Below are 20951 nucleotides of genomic sequence, written 5' to 3'. Positions count from 1 at the left end.
AGGGTAAAACTAAAGAAGAAGCTCTCTTTTCACTTCCCCCATGCCAGGGACCCCCCACCAAGGAGCCCCAAACAACCTCTGACTCTACCCTTGGGTTGCCCCCTTGGAGAGCTGACCCTATACAATAAGGACAGCTCAATGGGAACAGTGGAAACCCAAAGGCTGACTCCCTTGCCCTCTGTCTTAGGGCCCTAGGGCCCAGGGATGAAGCTGGAAACTAGTCAATGCAATATTGTCCTTTTTCCAATATTGACCTATACAATTGGAAGCTTCAGAACCCTAAATTCTCAGAGAAGCTCATATCCCTAATAGATTTATTAGATTCTGTTATTTTTATCCTTCAGTCCACATAGGATGGATGATTGCCAGCAGGTTTTACAGATCGTGTTTACTTCAGGAAAGAGGGAGAGAATCCTGACAGAAGCTCAGAAACTAGTTCTGGGTACCAATGCTACTCCCACTGCTAACCCTGTCCTAATAGATGCTGGGTTCCTACTAGCCAGACCTGACTGAGACTTCAACACAGCAGGAGATGAGGAGAGGCTCTGGGTCTACTACCATACTCGAATGATGGGGTCTCCCAGCAGCAGCCGACTCACTAATTTGGCCTGTGTTAGTAGCACGCAACAAGAAAAGACAGAATCGTTCTCAACCTTCCTAGAAAGGATTATGGAGTCCTACCATACACCCCTAGATCCAGAGGCTCCAGAAAATAAGTCAGGGGTCATTATGGCCTTTGTGAGTCAGGCAGGGTCTGATATCAAGCACAAATTTCAGAAGATAGATGGGTTAGTGAATACGACATTGGAGGAATTGCTAGCAGTAGCAGAAAAAGTTTACATCAATAGAGAGGAACTGGAGGAAAAGAAATCGTGGGCTATGACCACCACCAATGAGGTCAGACTAGCAATCTGGCCAAGATTCTCTGGCCTTTGTCAGCTGACTCCCGAGAAGAAAAAGCCATCAGCTTCGCCACCTAGTGACTGGAAAATGTAAGTGGCCTGCAAGATGGGAAGCTAAGGCTTCTAAAGAAACAATGTGCTTAAAAAGGAAAGGAAGGGAGGGAGGAAGGGAAGGAGGGAGGGAGGGAAAGAAAGAGAGAGAGAAAAAAAGAAGAAAAGAAAGAAAGAAAGAGAGAGAGAGAAAGAAAGAAGAAAGAAAGAAAGAAAGAAAGAAAAAGACAAGGGGTCTTTACCCAGATATCAGATCCCTGGAATCATCTGTAACCTACCTGTCATAGAAACTTGACCCGGTGGCCTCTCAATGGCCCCCATGTTTGAAGATAATTGCAGCCACAGACTTATGACTCAAGTATTCAAACAAGTTAACTGTGGGGCAGGAATTATACATCACTCTCCACCCAATGCCACTGAGAGGGTCTGAGTAATACACACATGATCCATTACCAAAGCCTGCTTCTTAACAACCCCCCTCCATGTCCCTGCATTCAATTCCTTCTAAGCACTGTCCTACACACAGCAATCTTGCTACCCGACCCAGGACTTGTGCAGGGATACTGAGTCAGGAAGGACTTGACAGACCAGCCTCTGTAAGATGCAACTACACCAATGGGAGTAGTTTTGCAAGGGATGGATGGAGGTATGTGGGGGTGGCCATAGTGTCAGACATAGAAACCATCTGGGCTACTGCCCTGCCAACAGGCACTTTAGTGCAGAAGGCCAAACTCATTGCTCTGACCAAAGCCTTGAAATTGGGAAAAAAAATAACACGATTAGTATCTATACAGAGAGCAGCATGGTGGTTCCTGGGAGACTGCAGACCGATCCTGCTTAACAAATTGGCAAAAGATCTGCTCCAGCACAAACATCAAACCACTCATTTAGGCACTAGAAGGACTGAAGACCTAATTAGGCATGCACACCTAAAATCCTCAACCTCAGGCCCCAAGTAGAACAAAATGCCTCAAAGTGCCTGAGTTGCAAACTCACAAACACAGATTACCAACTCAAGAATAAAGGATCTCAGCTAAGAGGTGCCAAACCTGGAGAGCATTGGGAAAAAGATTTTAAGGAGATAAGTAAGACCTGGAAAATATGGGCACAGGTATTTGTTTGTAGACATCTTTTCGGTATGGACCGAAACTTTCCCTACCAAATTGGAGAAAGCACAGACAGTGATCAAGAAGTTGTTGGAAGAAGTACTTCTAAGGTATGGAATGCCAGCCTTCCTAAGCTCTGAAATGGACCAGCCTTCCCCATTCAGGTAACACCGGGAATGGCAAAGTCCATAGGGATGGATAGGAAATAACACTGTGCTTAACAAGTCCCAAAGTTCAGGTCAGGTAGAAAGGATAAATGGAACTCTAAAAGAGACTCTTACTAAATTAACCATGGACACTAGTGGGGACTGGGTGGCCCTCCTCCCCTTCCCCCTTTATAGGGTATGCAATACACCCTATACCTTGGGCCTGAGCCCTTATGAGATTATGTTTGGAAGACCCCCTCCCATCCTACCTAATCTGAAAGCAGAAATGCTAGCTGAAATTGATGATCTCCACTTACTTGACTCTGTTGAAATCTTAGTCCAGACCCAAAAAGACCTCTGGCCTCATGTGAAGGCCATATATAGGTTGTTAACCTTTCCACTCCATGCAACTATCGCCCAGGGTACTGGGTCTTCATGAAGAGACATTGGAAAGAGACCTTGGAGCCTTGCTGGAAGGTACCTTACTTTGTTGTCCTGACTATGCCCACTACCCTCAAGGTTGATGAGATTTTCCCCCAGGTATATCATACCCATATTCGGCTTGCATATCCACATCCAGACCTAGAGGACATCTCCCCACTGGCTACAGATGGTGATGTTGAGAGGCTCAGAAAATCCATGACAGCTCTGGAGAGCTCACTTTCATCTCTAGCTGAAGTAGTACTACAGAATAGCAGGGGACTAGACTTATGGCTACTACAACAAGGGGGTCTCTGTTTGGCTTAGGAGAAGAATATTGCATCTACCAAGACCACATGGCCATAGTCAGAGAAAATATGGCTGAGCTGAGAGATTACAAGACAGAAAACTAGAAAGAGAACAGACACAGTGATGGTATAAAAATCTGTTCAACTGGTACTCCTGGTTGATCACCTTGACTTCAGCCCTAGCAGGCCCTTTATTACTCTTCCTGCTTGCCCTCACATTTGGCCTCTGTATCATTAATAGTTGTTTTTGTCAGACAATGAGTCAATGCTGTTCAACTATTGATCCTAAGGTACCAATACTAACCTCTGGACCTGAGGACCATAGAAACACAAGAACCATGATTGAGCCTTGGATACTTACTAGAAAAGTGGGGAATGAAGAACACAGGTAAAGGGAGAAACTCTGATCTGTAAGCTGAATCCAGCTTGAGCCTGCTTGTTCCCACTTTGAACTCTAGTTCATAGAAATACCAGGAAAAAACTGCTCTGGGCCCAGGCCAATCAGGGAATAGAGGTAAAATGCCTAAAATGCCAAAGATTATAGATAAATTGCTCAAACTGGCTGAAGTCATCACTGACCAATTCCCATGCATCAAGATATCTCTTGCCAAATAAGGAGATTGCCAGGGTGGAGACCCCATTCCCTGCTCAAACTAGTATAAAAGCCCTGCCTCACTGAGGTTGGGGCTCTCAGTATGAATCTGCAGCATTGGAGGAGTCTGAAGGACAGAGCTTAAGCCTGAATAAAGGCTCTTTGCTTTTGTATACAGATTTGGGCTCCTGGTGGACTTTGGAGACCCTGAAATCTAGGCATAACAGACAGGAAATATGTCAGGATGTGTAATTTTCCTTCATTGGGTGTAGGCAGAACATACACAGGCAAGAAATCTATTACGATGTATGCTTGCCACTGATTGGACCGAATGGGAAATGTGGTGAATTATGGGGTTTGCTTTTTTAAGTCCCTGTAAAACATGACTCAGGGTCATTTTTCTGGAAACCCAGAGATGGACCTGGCCAAAGACTACTCAACTGGCCGATATTTAATTAAGGCCTGCTTCAAATGTGGCTTTATATTGTGGTAGTGGTCTTATTGTGGACCAGTCAGATTAGCAGGGCCTGATACAGATGGAGTCAATCACTTTTGAAATTAAATATACCTTCTTTTGAAAGATTTCCTTTTTGGCAACTAAGTGTAACAAATAGCATACGACTAGAGGACATAGGAATTCAAAGGACTCTACTTAGCATCTTCAGGTGAGTTTTGACATTATCTTGTAGAATAAGAAATGTGATTCTGATTATGTTAGAGACAAGAGGCAGACCCAACTAGATTGAGGAACACTTCGTACATGCATAGGAAATTATGTTTGAGAAGATACTATGAGAGTTAATACTCTCATACGTAGGTTGTAGTGTGAACTTGACTGCTGACTAGATAGGTCACAGGGTAGAAACCCATCTCTGGAGGTGCAAGTATCATTTCTTTTGCTATAATGACTAATAAAACTTCTAGTCCTGTTCCAAGTACTCTAGAAGCACTCAGATCTCTTAATTTCAGAGAAAAACTGAATGTATGGCATCATTTTATAAATGGGGATTCCAAAAGACAGTCAGAATAATTTTCTGATGTTATGATGATTAATCTAGCATGCAAACCCAATGTCTGGGTCTCAGCATCAGACCTTACATCCTTTCCTTCCTTCCTTCCTTCCTTCCTTCCTTCCTTCCTTCTCTCTCTCTCTCTCTCTCTCTCTCTCTCTCTCTTTCTTTCTTTCTTCTTTCTTTCCTTCTTTCCTTCCTGTCTGTCTTTCCTTCTCTTCATCATCTTCTTTTGCTATGCATGGGGAGTATATGTATATTATACAATATATATATGTATGTATATATATAATATGTGATGTATATATAGTGTATATGTACTATATATATGTATATGTGATATATGTACATGTATATGTGATATATGTAGTGTATATATGTGTGTAATGTATATGTAGTATATATGTATAGGCATAGTTATATGTAATGTATATGTGATATATGTATATATGTATAAATTAGAGGTTAGTGTAAGATGTCTTCTTCAATGGCTTTTCCAACTTATTTTAAAACTTTTGTTGAGCTGGAGTGATGGCTCAGCCATTAAAAGCTAGGCTCACAACCAAAATATAAAACTTTTGTTTATGTATTTGTTGAGAATTTCATATATGTATACAATGCATTTTTAACACATCCATCCACCTCAAGGAGAGACCACACCCCTGAAGAAAATGGATTAACCTTTTCCTATCAGCCCCCAACTGCCAATACCTCACAAACAGGGGTGGGGCTTTGTGAACCTTTCTCCCATCTACATCTGCAGTTTATTTTTTAAGATATAGACTCTCACTGAACCTAGAGCTCACCAATTAGCTAGAGTGGCTAGTCAGAAAACCCCAGAGATCATGTTGTAAGTACTTTACCAACTATGCCAGTCTCCTCAGCACCAGTTCTCATACTCTTTGGTGCCTTGTTGCAGAAAAGGAGATGCTCTTTCTTTGTTTAACTCACTGGAGTTGAATAGTCACTTTTGCTTTTGACAAGTGCTTTTGACATTTTGGCAAAATGATTGCTCTGATCTTGAAATGAAAAGATGGGTCAAGTAACAGACTTGATTCCTTAAAAGTTCAGCATATGTGAGAAGACAGTTCTAGAGAATCCCTTCTATGCCATCCAGTTATAGAAATGTGGGAACTGAAGAAAACCAGATAATACTTAGCATTTCAGGGGCTAGATGTAGCTCAGTGATATAGCACTTGACTGACAATTACTAGGTTCTTATTCAAAGACCAGGATTCACCACTGCAGAAAAAAATACTTTGTAATAAATAGTGATGGTGCTCTTCTAGAACGTGTGCATGTGCACGCGCGCGTGTGTGTGTGTGTGTGTGTGTACAAGAAACAGTTAGGAGTCACACTACCATTCATTTCATGTCATGGCTGGTGCACATGCATAGAGATCAGATAATAATTTGAGGGAAGTAGTTCTCTCTTTCTATTATATGTGAGTTCTGGGGATGAAACAACAAGCATGGTGGTAAGCACCTCTACCCACTAAGCCATCTTACTGTCCTAACAACACTTTAAAAAAAAAAAAAAAAACTACATTTTATAGTTTGAAGATAGAGTTTTACTGTATGTCTAGGCTGATCTAGAATCCAGGATTGTTCTGGCCATGGCCTAATAAATACTGGGATTACAGGTCTGAGACACTACATGAAAGAATCTAATTAATTTCTGACATAGAATTATCTAAAAATTATTAGTCTTAGGTATACCTATCTAATCATTTTCTGGGCTAGTTTTCTTCTAGTTCAGGAGGACTGTGCATTTTTCCTCCTGCCTTAATATCACATTTGATTTAGAAATTTATTTTCTTTTTTCCTCTTATACATTTATAAAGAAGTCATTCAGAAACTATTGTAAATTGCCCGGAGAAAACAACAACAAACTGTCAAATGTTAGAGTTCAGGACCATAAGAGCATGAAACGTACCATTACTTATTAATAAACTCAAAATCACTGAAGAAAAGTAAGCCCAAGCCTGAAAATTAAAAAAAGCTTATCAAAAAAAAAAAAATCCTCCAACATTCTAAGCAAATTTTCCTCTTTGCAAATCTAACTTAGAAAAATGTGCATGTGAGTCTTAGCTATCAACTCAATATAGCAATAAAACTGTTTTATATAGTTAATAATGTGTTTCAATTGGGAAAGTAAAAAAATAAAATTTAAGTCAAAATCTAGAGAGATGTGTAGCATCTTCACCAATGTCCTGATCTGTTTTCTTCTCTTAATAATTCAACTCAAGGCACTAGTTAATAAAGAGAATAATTCCAGGGCTTTCTCCTAAAGTCAGTTAAAATAAAAAGTTCACTGTTGTTGATTAGTGTCTCCACCTCTAAATTCCTTCTCCCATGACAATCTCCATTTGAAAATCACCCCCAAACGTGAACAATGCACTTGTTTCCTTAGCCTTGCTTTCAGAGGTTTGTTTTGAGATTCTAGAATGGGTTTTTGTTTTCTTGAGCCAAGGTCCTTATGTGTGCTAGGCAAATGCCCTACCACTGAGCTCCATGCCCAGACATTATTTTAACAGAGTAAGATCATTATGTGATCTAAATGATGAGTTTCTTTATCCTTTGGAAAAAAAACAAGAAAGACAGAAAGAAAAATCCTAACAAAAGCAAAGTAAAAGCAGTCACTTACCATGACATTAAACGTTGTTAAGTAGCCCGGGCAGTGGTGGCACACTCCTTTAATCCCAGCACTTGGGAGGCAGAGGCAGGTGGATTTCTGAGTTCGAGGCCAGCCTGGTCTACAGAGTGAGTTCCAGGACAGCCAAGGCTACACAGAGAAACCCTGTCTTGAACAAAAAAACAAACAAACAAACAAACAAAAAACGTTGTTAAGTAGCAGCAGCAATAAAAATAGTATGGCAATGGGAGATGGAAGAACACAGATCAATAGAACAGAAAGAAGTGCCCAGAAGACACATATGCTCTTTTTTTTTTTTTTATAAAGATGCAAAATTAATTCAGGCCTTTTTGCCAATGGTTCTGGAAAACTGAGCATCCAAACCTCATGCCTTATATAAAAATTGACTCAGTGAGTCATAAACATTAATTAAAATGTAAAACTATTAGAAAAACGAGACATTCTTAGGCTGTAGGAATGAGCAGAGAGTTCTTAGCATAGGCCAGGCCAGTGAGATAGATGGGTTAGGAGTTTACTATCAAGCTTGATGAGCTGAATACAATCTCTAGCACCTACATGATAAAAGGAGAGAAATGACTCTCACAAGTTGTCTTTTGATGTGGATGCATGTCCACACAAATAAATGCATGTGCACGTATGCACATATAAACAAAATTCAAAGTAAAATTTGGGACTTTTGCCCTTTGAAACAGTGTTAAAGGGGTTGAAAAAGACAAGTTGTAGACTGAGAGATGATATGTGCAAACTACATCCCACCCAAAGAATTGTCAAACATCAATAGTTAAAAAAAATTAGAAATGAGCAAAACACAACATGACATTTCACCAAGGTAGAGCTATAAATGGCCAATAAGTACAGGAAAACATTCAATTCATTAACTACCAGAGACTGAGCTATTATCCTGTCTGTCCTGGTTTGCTTTCTATTGCTATGATAACACATTCTGACCAAAAGCAATGTGTGTGGAAAAACACTTATCTGACTTACATGTATGTCCCAGTCATGGTTTATCATAAAAGGGAGATAGGGTAGAAGTCAAGGTAAAAGCCTGGAGTCACAAATAAAAGCAGAGAGCATGGAGGAATGCTGCTTACTCAGGCTTTTTGTTTTATTTTGTTTTTAATACAAGCCACGACCACCTTCCCAGGGATGGCACTGCCTACAGTGGGCTGGGTCCTTCCCACGTCAATCACTAATTAAGGAAATACCCCACAAACTTGCCTAAGTGCCAATCTGATGGCCTCATGCTAGTAATTGAAGTTCCCGTGTCCTAGATGGCCCAGGATACCATAAAGTTGACAAAACCCAAAAACCGAAAAAGTAAATAACATTAACAGTAACACTATCCCTACAGGCTTGCTAAAGTAAATGACAACACTAAATGTTAACCTGGTTATGGACGAAGTAGATCACATAAATCACCACTGGCCATGTAATATGGTATCTGATCTCAGAAGTGGTTTGACAGTATCATTATAAAATTAATCATTATTATATGATCCAAGAATTGTATTCTTGGTTCTTTATCCCGGGTAAATGAAAACTTAAATTTACAGGCTGGTGGGATTGCTCAGTGGGTAATGCCATTTGCCATCAAGCCTGAGAACTTGAGTTGTATCCCCAGGACTCACATAGTAGAATGAGAAAATCAGCTCCTGAAAGTTGTCCTTTAACACATGTGCTGTGGCATGCATGCACCCAAACATGCACACACACAAAATAAACAAAATATATTTTAAAAACTTGTTTATACAAACTGCTGTACATAAACATTCATAGAAGCTTCATCCTCAATAGCCAAAAGCTAAAAATACCCCAGGTATCCTTCAACAGGCAAATGATTACAGAAATTATGATGCATACACAAAATATTTGAGTTTACTGCTGGGTGGTAAAAAATTAATAATAAAAAACTTAGATAAAGCTCCAGAGAATTATGCCAAGTTGAAAAAAAACAACAAAACCTAGAGTCAGAATCGCAGATAGCATCAATGTCAGCATACTGGCTGAGATAATACCATCATTTTGCAGGATATTGTCATTGGAGGAAACTGATCAAAAGGCATCTATAACCTCTATGTATTATTTTTTAATGTCTCTACCTAGAAACCTACAAATAAAATTATCAATCACATACAAAAAGGAAAGGGGCTGGAGAGATGGCTCAGAGGTTAAGAGCACCTGCTACTCTTGCAGAGGACCCAGGTTGAATTATAGACATCCCCTCCTTTGAGATACCAGTTATAGCACTAGAAAAGCAGCAAAGAATCTGGCCTTCAAGTGGTCAAGTCAGCCACTTGTGATATTGGTGCTGCCTGATCAAAATTGAACATGCTGTAGCCTAGGTAAGGAAGGAGTAAACACACTCACTTCTCACTTGGCCTTGCTTTGGGCAATCTTCCCAACCTTAAAAATCTGCCTCTGTTCTTTCTACAGCTGTAGTGCACAGTATACACCTGAGGAGATGGCAAAGGAAATCCTTTGGATTTGTGCTAGGGAGCTTTGGGGTTCCCCTGTGGGAACACTTCTCCCCAAGAGTCTCCACTGAGGAGTGTGCATAAAAACTATCTGCTGCTCACAACAAATGTGAAACAAGAGACCGTAAAGAAGGAAATAAATGTACCAAGAAAATAAATATCTGCCATCTAGGTTCGGCTTCACCACCTTATTGCATCCAGCAGATCTTGAGAGGGTAAGGGAAATCGAGGCAGGAATGGCCAGGAGTGGAAGAGACTTCAGGAAACTCTATGGCAAGAACAGACTCTAGAGACAGCTCATTTAATGGGGGAAACAAAGGCTACTTAAACCTTTGCGAGTGGGTAGAGGCTTTCAGTGTACACTATTGTTTTAAGGTTTTACTGCTGTGAACAGAAACCATGTCTAAGGCAACTTTTATAAGGATAACATTTAATTGGGTCTGGCTTACAGATTTAGAGGGTCAGTCCATTATTATCAAGGTGGGAGCAGGGCAATGTCCAGGCAGACATGGGGCTGGAGGAGCTGAGCATTCAACCCCTTGTTCCGAAGGCAGCTAGCAAAAGACTGACTTGCAGACAGCTACGATGAGGGTATTAAAATAAAGCTTGAGTAAGGAGAGGAGAAGAAGGAGAGGAGAAGCTAGGTGATGAGAGAGAGAAAAAGAGAGAAAGGGCGGGGGACATGGAGGCCGATGTTCACATGTCTCCACCAAAGATAGTTGATATATCTAGGTTGGGTATTGGGTTACACTTCTGATTGAGCATTACCAAACTTATAAAGCCTTTGATTAACATTTTTAAAAAGTGTATAAAAGCAAAAAGGAAAAGGGGGCATGGGATAGGGGTTTTCTAGGGGAGGGGGGAAATGGGGAAAGGGGATGGCATCTGAAATGTAAATAAAATATCCAATAAAAAATTGTTGGGAGCCGACTTTAGTAGAAAGCGGCTAGATTAACTTTGCAGCCATCTGGAACCATATACCCTGATGAAAGACTTGGTTGTCAAAAGCCTATAACAGCTGAATCACACTCTGATAAATATATTGTTTATCCCACACAGCTTGTTTTGCTGTTTAGTGACCTCACCTGTATGGTACACGTGGTAAAGTATTTTTACCTGTGTTCTCCTGCTTGCGTATATAAATACCTCAGAATTCCCTTCAATAGAGAGACTTGATAAAATAGAAGAGACTTGAGACTTGAGAAAATAGAAGAGAGACTTGATCAGACTTTCTGTCTTGTCTCCATTCTTCGTGTCGCTTGCCCAACACTCTCTCTCTTGACCAGAGCACTTAGCCCCAAAGTGTTGAGGCAGAGTAAAGGTCACAACAAAAAAATAATAATAAAAAGAAAACAAAATCGAATTATGTACTCAAAAAATAAATAAAATAAAATAAATTTCATGCCCACAATGACACACCTACTCCAACAAGGCTATACTTTCTAATAGTGCCACTCCCTGGGCCAAGCATATACAAACCATCATTGACTGGGGTCAGGGTGCTGGGGATGCCTCATTTGCATAAGGAGGAATTCCAAGTGCTACTGGACTGGATGTTTCTTTATAGGGGGAGAGGAAGTTTAACCTGTCTATTAAGTTAAATGATCTCCTGGGAGGAGTAAAAGTTAGGGTCATGGGGCTATGCGTATTGGAATATGAAGGCCCAAGGCAGGGAGGAGTGATCCTATGGTCAATCTCAGGATGAGATTTCTGGGGATTGGACAGGCTCTGGCCCAACTCTTGCTTTAGGCTGACTCCTCCCATTCCTTGTCCCATTTGTCCTCGCCCCACAAATAGCCCTCACCATACCACAGACACATTGCTTTGCATAGGACCATCTGGATACTGCCCTGGCCAGTTTAGCTAAGCCAAGCTTTCCCAAAAGCCATTATTCTGGTTGGTTTTTGACAACTTGATACAAGCTAGGGTCATCTGAAAAGAGGAAACTCAATTTAAAAAGTGACTCTTACTAAATTGCCTGTGGGCAAGTCTGTAGGCCATTTTGTTGATTAATGATTGATGGGAAAGAGCCTAGCCCACCAGAGGGTGGCACAACCTGCATGGTGTAAGAAAGCAAGCTGAGCAAGCTGTGGTGGCTGGTTCCTGCACCAACTTCCCTTCAGGAAGGACCATAAGCTGCAAGATAAAATAAATTGTTTCCTCCCCAAGTTGCTTGTGATCATGGCATTTACCACAGCAACAAAAAAACCAACTAATACAGCCATGTAGTATATTAGGCAACACAGACAGATGACTTTCTTTTTCCCTTTCTATTTACTACTGCCCAAATAGGGCTTATTTTGTTCCCTAGCAACAGTGGAAGACAACAATGTGACGTTCACTCTGGACATAATCTTCTCAAGCTCTGTTTGCCCCTGTCTAGTTCTTAACCATGGTCACTGAAGGTAAGAAAGACAATGGACAATCTGTTATTCAGGATGGGCCTTGCATAAGAAAATCACCAAGAGGTAACCCAAAGAGCAACTGATCACAGTTTTTACATCAGCTGAGAATTACCACTTCATCACAGGTGAACAAACCCAATAGAAGCAGAGTCCTAGGCCAGAAGCTAAAATCTGAGGGTGCCAGCACGCCAGCCCCAAACTTTTGCTCCCAAAAAGCATAAAGAGGTAATGATGAGAAGAGCAAGAAAGGATTTAAATCAAAATGGCTCTTTGAGGGATGTTCTAGTTTGCTTTCTGTTGCTGTCATAAAACAACCAGGGGAGGGGGGCAGGGAAGACACTTAGTGGAGAAAAGAAGGTTATTTGACTTATAATTGTAGGTTACAGTCCATTACTGCACAAAAATCAGAGGTAAAATCCTGAGACAGCTGGTTGCTGGGGACACAGAGGTCCTTGCACTCACAGAGAAGCATTAAGGGAACCAGGAATGTTAATTACAAGGCTGTCTCCTAATGGCGGAGATAAAAATCAAATACCTGCATTCTATCCAGAAGGCTGAGAGTGGAGGTTGTTAAAGACCTGGTGACCTTTGCTATACAGATAGACCTCATACAAATTCCTGTCAATGATTATCCCAGACTCTTCCCTCCTTAGACCATTACCCACCTTTAGAGTAGAAGTCCCAAATACTTTATGGTCTGCTGATGTCTATGCTATGGGCCGGAAACCACACTCGATTCTAGGCCTTTAAGCTATAGAACCTACCCTCATAGTCACATATACTTTCTAAAATAGTTTCTATGTAGTCACATCTTAAGCTTTATTGTGCAGACTGATTGGACTGATTGTTGCCTGGAAACCTTTTCCCAAATGGCACCTTGTTTTAAATATACTGACAACGAACCACCTGGCACTAGACTCCCAGAAGTCTGATTCAGGTTGACAAAGTCAATATACACTGGATTTTCATTCTTATCTCTTTGAGGGGTTTGCTTCCCTTCCTGGATACCTGCAGGGACAGCTTCAGCTGGTCACATTAAATCCATGGCCAAGGACACAGACATGAATCTACCTACACCAATATATCCTATATGGCAGGGCTTTGTAGTGAAGTACAAAATGCAATATGATGTTGCATGTTTGATATGCAAATTAAAGTGTAGGCAAATGGGCTCTCATTTCTGGAGTCCAAATTAACATTTAGGAATATCATCAGATGTAATTTTCAAAGTATGGGGAGGAGTTCCAAGAGGTAGCTCAGACCAGGCAAGGTAGCACACAGGCCAGCTTGGGCAACATAGGAAGTTTAAGGTAAGCCTGGATGGGCCACATAGATCCTGTCTCAAAACAAACAATAGCAAGAAGAAAAAGAGAGGTGGCTCAGTCCAAAATGATAACATTTCAATAGCTACTGGGAGCAAAGTGACACAATTCTTTACATCAAAATCATCCTGTGCAAGTGTCAGGGCCTGAGTTCAAATCTAGGGCACCCATGTACAAAGCTGGGTAGAGCAGTATGTGCCTGTAATTCCATTGCTACGAAGGCAAGAGACAAGAGAGTCCCTGGGCCTTACTGGCTGGCCACTCTACCCCAAGGAATGAACTTCAGGTTCAATGATGGAGAGCTTTTGAGGAAGATATCCAGTGTTGACCTCTGACCTCCATACAACATGTGCATGAACACTCACATGTATACACAGACAAACACACACACACACACACACACACACAAACATGTACACATATACTGACAAAATAACTCTTAAAACTTAAAAAATATATCTAGTGCTATGGCATAATAGACACCAATTGTTTTCCTAGTAATGTCCTATTACCAATCGAACTATTTATAAACCCTACTTATTAGCCTTCTGTTACAATATCAAGTATTGAGACAATCTACTTATAAGAATAAAATGCTTACAGTTTTAGAGGTTTCAGTCTGCGGGTGTTTGGCTTTATTATGTTAGAGCCTGTGAGGCTGCCAAACATCATGGCATGGGGCGTGTGGAGAAAAATTGCTCATCTTGTGGCAGCCAGGAAACAAGGAGATGAAGAAAAGGAGGCAGGGGTTCCAATATCTCTTTTGGTAATATGCCCCCAATGACATAACTCCTGTCCAGTAAGCCTGATCTCTTTAAGGTCCTACCACCTCTGAGTAGCACCATGGTCTGGGTATGAAGCCTTTTTAACATATTTGCCTTTGGAGGACATTTATCCAAACCATAATAATAGCTTAATTTTGAATCATAAAGTATCAACAAATTAACCAACTCAAAATGAGAAATTCAGTGTGGTTTGATAAAATAAGAGCTGTGCATCATCATGAGAATCTAAGTTTAGAACCCTTTCATCATCCTCACAGGAAACATCAATAGTAGCTAGTCCTCATTATACCTCTTAGCCTAAGGTAAACACTCACCTACTCGTTCGTCCTATACATCAGGCCACTCACATCTTGCACAGACAGGATCATATGTACAGTACAAGGTATTTTTTACATATTGTTCTTTAATGGTTCAGCTATGCTGTAACATATGACTACCATATTTCTTTTTTTGGCTGAATAGTATTCTAGCACCAAGCATGATAGCACATGTCTCTAATCCTAACAAAAAGATTGCAAATTTGAGGTCAGCCTGGACTACAAATTAAGTATGAAGACAACTTGAGCTACACTGAGACCCTATCTCTAAAATCCCAGAGAAAATTTAAAACTATTTGATTTTGTGCAAAAGCCACATTTTCATTTTCCACCAATCAGTTGACAGTCATAGGTTATTTCTATTTTGAGTCACGACAAAGGATGGGGATATTGCTTCTGTGTGCTTTTTTAGCATGTAGAATGGCTGAAGGCCAATCCTAGGCAATAATAATAATAATAATAATATAAAATTTATAAAAGTATGAACAGTTTTCTCATATACACTTATATACATGGCATGTTTTTTTCCTTGGGTAGATGTTTAGGAGTGCTGTGTTATACAGTAACTCTATAGAACCATTTCAGTAGCTACCAGACTGCTCTCTACAGCACTAGCAGCTGCATTTCACACTCCCACCAGTGATTTCTCTATGTCCTTGTCAACCTTTATTTATCTTCTTTTTTCTTCAGTCACCTTATAGGTCTAAAGTGTTTTTGTAGTTTTAATAATTAGCATGCCTTTAATAAGTAACTCTATTGAGCATCTTTTCACCTGCATATTTGTTATTTCTATATTCTCATTGGAGGAATGTTTATTCTAACTACTTCCCCATTTTAATTAGATCATTGTTGTAGTTGTTGTTATGGGGATTCTTTATAAATTCCAGTACTAAATCCCTTATCATATATATGGCTTGGAAATATTTTCCCTACACTATGTGCTAGCTTCCTTTTGAAGTATAACTTTGGTGATATATTATGGCATTATTTGCAACAGCAAAAGATTGAAAATAGTAAGTGCTTAGGCTGAATAAACTATTGTTATGTGTACACAATAGGGTAGCTCTATCACTGTGAAAAGCAGTGAGGCCTAGCTCTTTAGCCTATTAAGTGACTTTCAAGATGTGCCATTAAAATGAAATAAAAAAGATTAAAGAGAATAAGCAGAGTAGGTTACTATTTATTTAACAAAAAGAAAGATGACAAATACTTTTAAGAAATTGTTGTTTTAAAAACACACTGGAGGGAGTCAGACTCCAAAAGAAGAAAAGAGAGAGAATCAAGGAACAGAGATAAGAGGTGGGGAAAGAAAAAGAAATGATTTTAGAGTTATTTCTAGAGAGAAGGGAGGAGTGAAGCTCCTGAGGTCATGGCTAAAAGCTACCCCTGTTTCAGTTTGTAAATTTGACTTTAAAACCATAAAATGTTTTCTATATTATAATGAAACGACAACAACAAAAATAAGAATCAAAAGCACAATGAAAACAACGAAGCTGATTGGGTATGGATCTGGTGATGAAACTCTACTCACAGCAATTATACAAGTAAAATTGAACATGAGTGACTGAGCATTTGCTTGGTAGAATCGATGTACTGAGTTTAAGTCATAACATTGCCAAATACTGCAGGCTTCAACACTTGCCCTAGTAATTTGAAAATATATTTCTAGTGAAGGATATCTTTATAGCAGAGATAGCTGCAAAGAACTCTTTAAAAACTTAAATAGTTAATAATCAATAATGTCATTGTTGGGGCCAGAGAGATGATCTAGCAGTTAAGAGTATTGGCTGCTCTTCCAGACGATGCAGTTCAATCCCCAACACACCCATGGCAGCTCATACCTACTTATACCTCCAGTTCTAGGGAATCTAAAACCCTCACATAAACATACATGCAGGCAAAACACCAATGCACATAAAATAAAAATAAAGAAAGAAACAATTTTAATAATGTCATTGTTCTCGTTCAGAAATTCTATGGATATGTACTTATGGTGAGACATAGCAAGTAACTAATTGTTGACCATGGAAGTAAACTCTGAATATAAAATCAAAGAAGTTTTAAAAAAATTCTAGAATCCTTAACGTGCATTGGAAATACCAGTTTGAATGCATCTTGTATCCTTTTCTTTAAAATATATGTGTATTTCCTACCTTCGTTTTAAGAGCAATAAAATTCAAGCTACATACTGGGAGAAAATATTAGCAGACCACATAGCAACAGTGGTTGTTCATTAAAAACAACAACAACAATAACATCTCAAAAGTAAGGCAACAATAAAATTAAATCAAGAAACACTAATAGACATTTTAAAAAGGAGAGTACAAATGGTTAACAGTCTATCAACAGCCCAGCCATTAGGGAAATTAAGATTAAAATGAGATAGACTACATGCTTATTAAAGTGGCTAAAATCCAAAATATTGGCAACACCAAATGCTCTGCATAACACAGATTCATTGGTGTTGCCAATGCAAAACAGACCACCAAACACAGGCTTCTTATAGTACTAAGAAAATGGAGGCAGGAAGATCATGAGTTCAAGGTCATCCTTGGCTGAATATGAGTTCCAACTGAGGCCAGACTGGGATATTTGAGACTCTGTCTCATGGTAGGGAGTCAGTTTCTTATCAAGTTAAACATATATAAACCATATGGCCAGTTTGTGGATATGTGTGAAAGTCAAGTGTGCTCACTACACAGAAGAAATGACAATTTTGGTACTTTTTTTGTCTCTTTGTAGCCTTGGCTATCTTCAAACTCATTATATAGACCAGGCTGGCCTCAAACTCCCAGAGATCCACCTGCTTCTCTGCTTCTTTCTGTCTCTCTCTGTCTCTCTCTGTCTCCCTCCTGCCTCTGCCTCCTGCCTCTCTGCCTCTCTGCCTCTCTGCCTCTCTGCCTCTCTGCCTCTCTGCCTCTCTGCCTCTCTGCCTCTCTGCCTCTCTGCCTCTCTGCCTCTCTGCCTCTCTGCCTCTCTGCCTCTCTGCCTCTCTGCCTCTCTGCCTCTCTGCCTCTCTGCCTCTCTGCCTCTCTGCCTCTCTGCCTCTCTGCCTCTCTGCCTCTCTGCCTCTCTGCCTCTCTGCCTCTCTGCCTCTCTGCCTCTCTGCCTCTCTGCCTCTCTGCCTCTCTGCCTCTCTGCCTCTGCTTCTGTCTCTGCCTCTCTTTGCCTCTGCCTCTCTCTGCCTGTCTCTCCTTCTCTCTGCCTGCCTCTGCCTCTCTCTGCCTCTGTCTCTCTCTGCCTCTGACTCTCTCTGCCTCTCCTGCCTCTGACTCTCTCTCTGCCTTTCTGCCTCTTTGCCTCTCTCTCTGCCTCTCTCTCTCTGCCTCTCTCTCTCTGCCTCTCTCTCTCTGCCTCTCTCTCTCTGCCTCTCTCTCTCTGCCTCTCTCTCTCTGCCTCTCTCTCTCTGCCTCTCCTGCCTCTCCTGCCTCTCCTGCCTCTCCTGCCTCTCTCTGCCTCTCTCTGCCTCTCTCTGCCTCTCTCTGCCTGCCTCTGCCTATCTGCCTCTGCCTATCTGCCTCTGAGTGCAGGGGTTAAAGATGTATAAAAATTAACGTTCAAGCTTAGTAGGAAGTCAGGGAAATGCATATTAAGACCACAAAATTGGAGCTAGGTGCATGGAAGAGATGGCTCAGTGGTTAGGAGTGCTTTTTGCTCTCCAGAGGTCATGAATTTGGTTCCCAGAACTCTCAACAATTCACAATTCTCTTGTAACACCAGCTCCAGAGTGTTTGATACCCTCTCTTGCCTTCTACAGACACATGAACACATGTGGAAACACACATATAAATAAGTTTGAAAAATTAAAAACGAATCTTTAGAGACTGCAAAGAATTGCAGTAGAGTCACTGACCAAAATATGTAAAATTTAAAAGACTAAACAACATAGGCATTTAGAAATAAAAACACATAAGTAAAAAACATGCTGGTGGTAAGGAGAATAATGATTTTGCAGAGTTCACTAATGCTCTCTCTATCAGTGCCATACAATTGAGAAATCACATCGAAAGGAAGGAACAAGAGAATCATAGCAAGAGTATTTGTAAAAGCCCCAAAGAGGCTCTCAAGAATAAACTAAACAGAGGGATCTATATACATGACATATTCATACAATGCAACATTATCCACATGGACAAATTTCATAAATACAATGCTGAACCAAAACAGTAACAGAACAAACAGCACAGGATATTTCCACATATAAAAGGTTCCAAAGAAGCCAAATCTACAACAGTGACAAAGGTGAAAATAGTGGCTCCATTTGCAGAAAGGGGTACAGGTTAAAAGGGCGTGGAAAGGGCACAGAGTTTCATGTAAAATACAAGCTGCTCAGTTAAATTTGAATTTAAAGCAACAAGTAATATTTTCATAATAATAGGTCCCAAGTAATATTCAGAACATTTATTTTTAACTGCTACACATGGCATGCACAGTCAAGGGGGGGCTGCTTTTTGAGCAGTGGTAGTACTCTCTTTCTTGATGTTCGTTTTGTGATCATCCGCTGTGCATTTTTTCTGTACATGTGTTATTCTTCCCAATAAAAAAGTTTTATAAAAAGAAAAGTACACTCAGTACTATGTTGCTGATTTTAAAATATCTCATCCAAACACTCTTTTTCCCTTCCCACCCTTAATCACTGCATGTGAGAGCTGAGATACTTCTGCAGGCAGTGGGCATCAGTAATCAGAAGCGTAGCTGAGCCAAAAGCTGTAGGCTCTGCTTACATTTTTTTTTTATTAAAATTACTTTTGCACAGCATGCTTCTTTATTTCTGGAATCTTTTTTTTTTCATGCCCTCCTTCTTGGAGCCTTTCTTATTTGGCTGACTTAATCTTTCCAAAGAGCAATGCTATGCTTCAGAGGCCAGCCTCTAACTTACATCAGCCAAGAAATGAAATGCGCAAGCCATTGTACAAAACTGAATGGACTAAGCTGATGTGAGGGGTTAAAAATCAACCTCAAATAGAAAGAACATCTACAACAATACTGACCCTTTAGGGCCAACAACTCAGATACAGACACTGCTCAAAACCTGTCAATTTGGTATACTGAGTGGTTTGCAAAATTTGAGCTGAGGCTTAGGAACGCCTTGAGTGGCGCCACGTGAATCTTTTTCATAGATTTATATTATCTTCTCCTAAAGATACTAGCAAACCCAAGCAAAAGGCAGTAACCCATAGCAAACAGAAGCCCAACTAGTTTTCCTCCTGTTAGGTATGTGGCTACTTATTGCTGAGTTCTTTGATGTTCTAGGGGATTGTGATGTTTTGGTTTTGTGCTTTCATTTTGTCCTCCAGGTTTAGGTGCCCATCCCATAGTGTGGCACTAAACTTTATAAGGTAATAGAAGGCTTCCCTATCTGCCATGCTTCCTTCCTTCTGGGTTTCTTCTATCTAGTACCAAAGTTTATGTTTTTGCACACAGTGTACTAAAGATAGTAATTAGACTCATGGGTTATAAAGACCAGCTGCCTGAAAGAAAACTAGCCTCACCTCGAAGACCTGTTTCCTTAGCTGTAAATGGGAACAAAACGATCTAATTCAAACAGCTGTTGAGAACACCCAAGGCGATTAAACCACAGCACCCCACATACATTAAACGCTCAGTGCTTCTTTTTATCATCACTGTCACCAACTACTTTAGATGACCCTGTTACCTGTACTGAGATGTCATGTAGGAAAAGCATTCAGATGCACTTTGAGGGAAAGGGGACGAGGGAACATGACGTTTTAGGTGTACTCAGCACACAAGAGTGCAGGACAGGAGCTAGCTCACAGGTAGGATCTAGGGAGATGAACACTCTCAGATCCTGTTTAAACCCCAGGATCTGGCCAGGACCTCGGGCTTTCTACCTACTCACATTGCGGTTAAAGCTGTTGCCAGGCAGAAGCGGTAGAGCCATGGCTGTCAACGTCCGATGAGGATCAAGGGTCCGACCAGAGAGTTACGGATAGTGAATGCCCTGAAAGGCTGCTTGTTTGACCCCTGCGTTACCTAGAGACCGGAGATAGCGTCATGGAGGGAGGAGGGGCTAAGATAGGCCGGGTAGGGTTGGGGTCTTAGGGCGGCGCCAAGGCCTGGGCGGGGTGAGGCGAGACAGAGTAGAGGTGGGGGCGGGGCCAAGCCCGCAGGGCTCCTCCCTCCCCTTCCCCCTCCCCCTCCCTGTTGATCTTCTTTCCCTGCCCGCCCACCAGCGGAAGCAGTGAGTGCTCGGTTTTTTCACTTATGCTGCTTTCTCTGCCTTCACTTCTTTTTCCTAGAGCTCACATCTTCCTGTGACCTTCAGCTCACGAAATCTTGATACAGCATTGTTTTGCGATTTTGTTATTAAATGTAGTTTAAATGCCCAGAAACGTACAGAAATCTGACGCCTGTGAATTTAACACAGCTGTGTCGCATTTATAGGAGCCTTTATTTTTTAATTCAAACGTTTGAGATGACTCTAAAACCACTCA

At 40.8% G+C, this 20951-nt stretch overlaps 1 protein-coding gene across 1 annotated transcript in view; it reads right to left on the bottom strand.

Annotated features, from left to right (window-relative positions):
• Efhc2 (EF-hand domain containing 2) overlaps positions 1-20516 on the bottom strand; it is a 173111-nt gene extending 152595 nt beyond the window's left edge. The window contains exon 1 of the mRNA XM_034485609.2: positions 20357-20516. Within this exon, the coding sequence (XP_034341500.1) occupies positions 20357-20398 (42 nt within the window). The 5' untranslated portion in view covers positions 20399-20516. The remainder of the gene's footprint in view (positions 1-20356) is intronic.
• Positions 20517-20951: the final 435 nt, after the last annotated feature.

This window comes from Arvicanthis niloticus, chromosome X, assembly GCF_011762505.2.
Source record: "Arvicanthis niloticus isolate mArvNil1 chromosome X, mArvNil1.pat.X, whole genome shotgun sequence".
Lineage (NCBI taxonomy): Eukaryota > Metazoa > Chordata > Mammalia > Rodentia > Muridae > Arvicanthis > Arvicanthis niloticus.
This window is presented reverse-complemented; position numbering and strand designations above follow the sequence as displayed.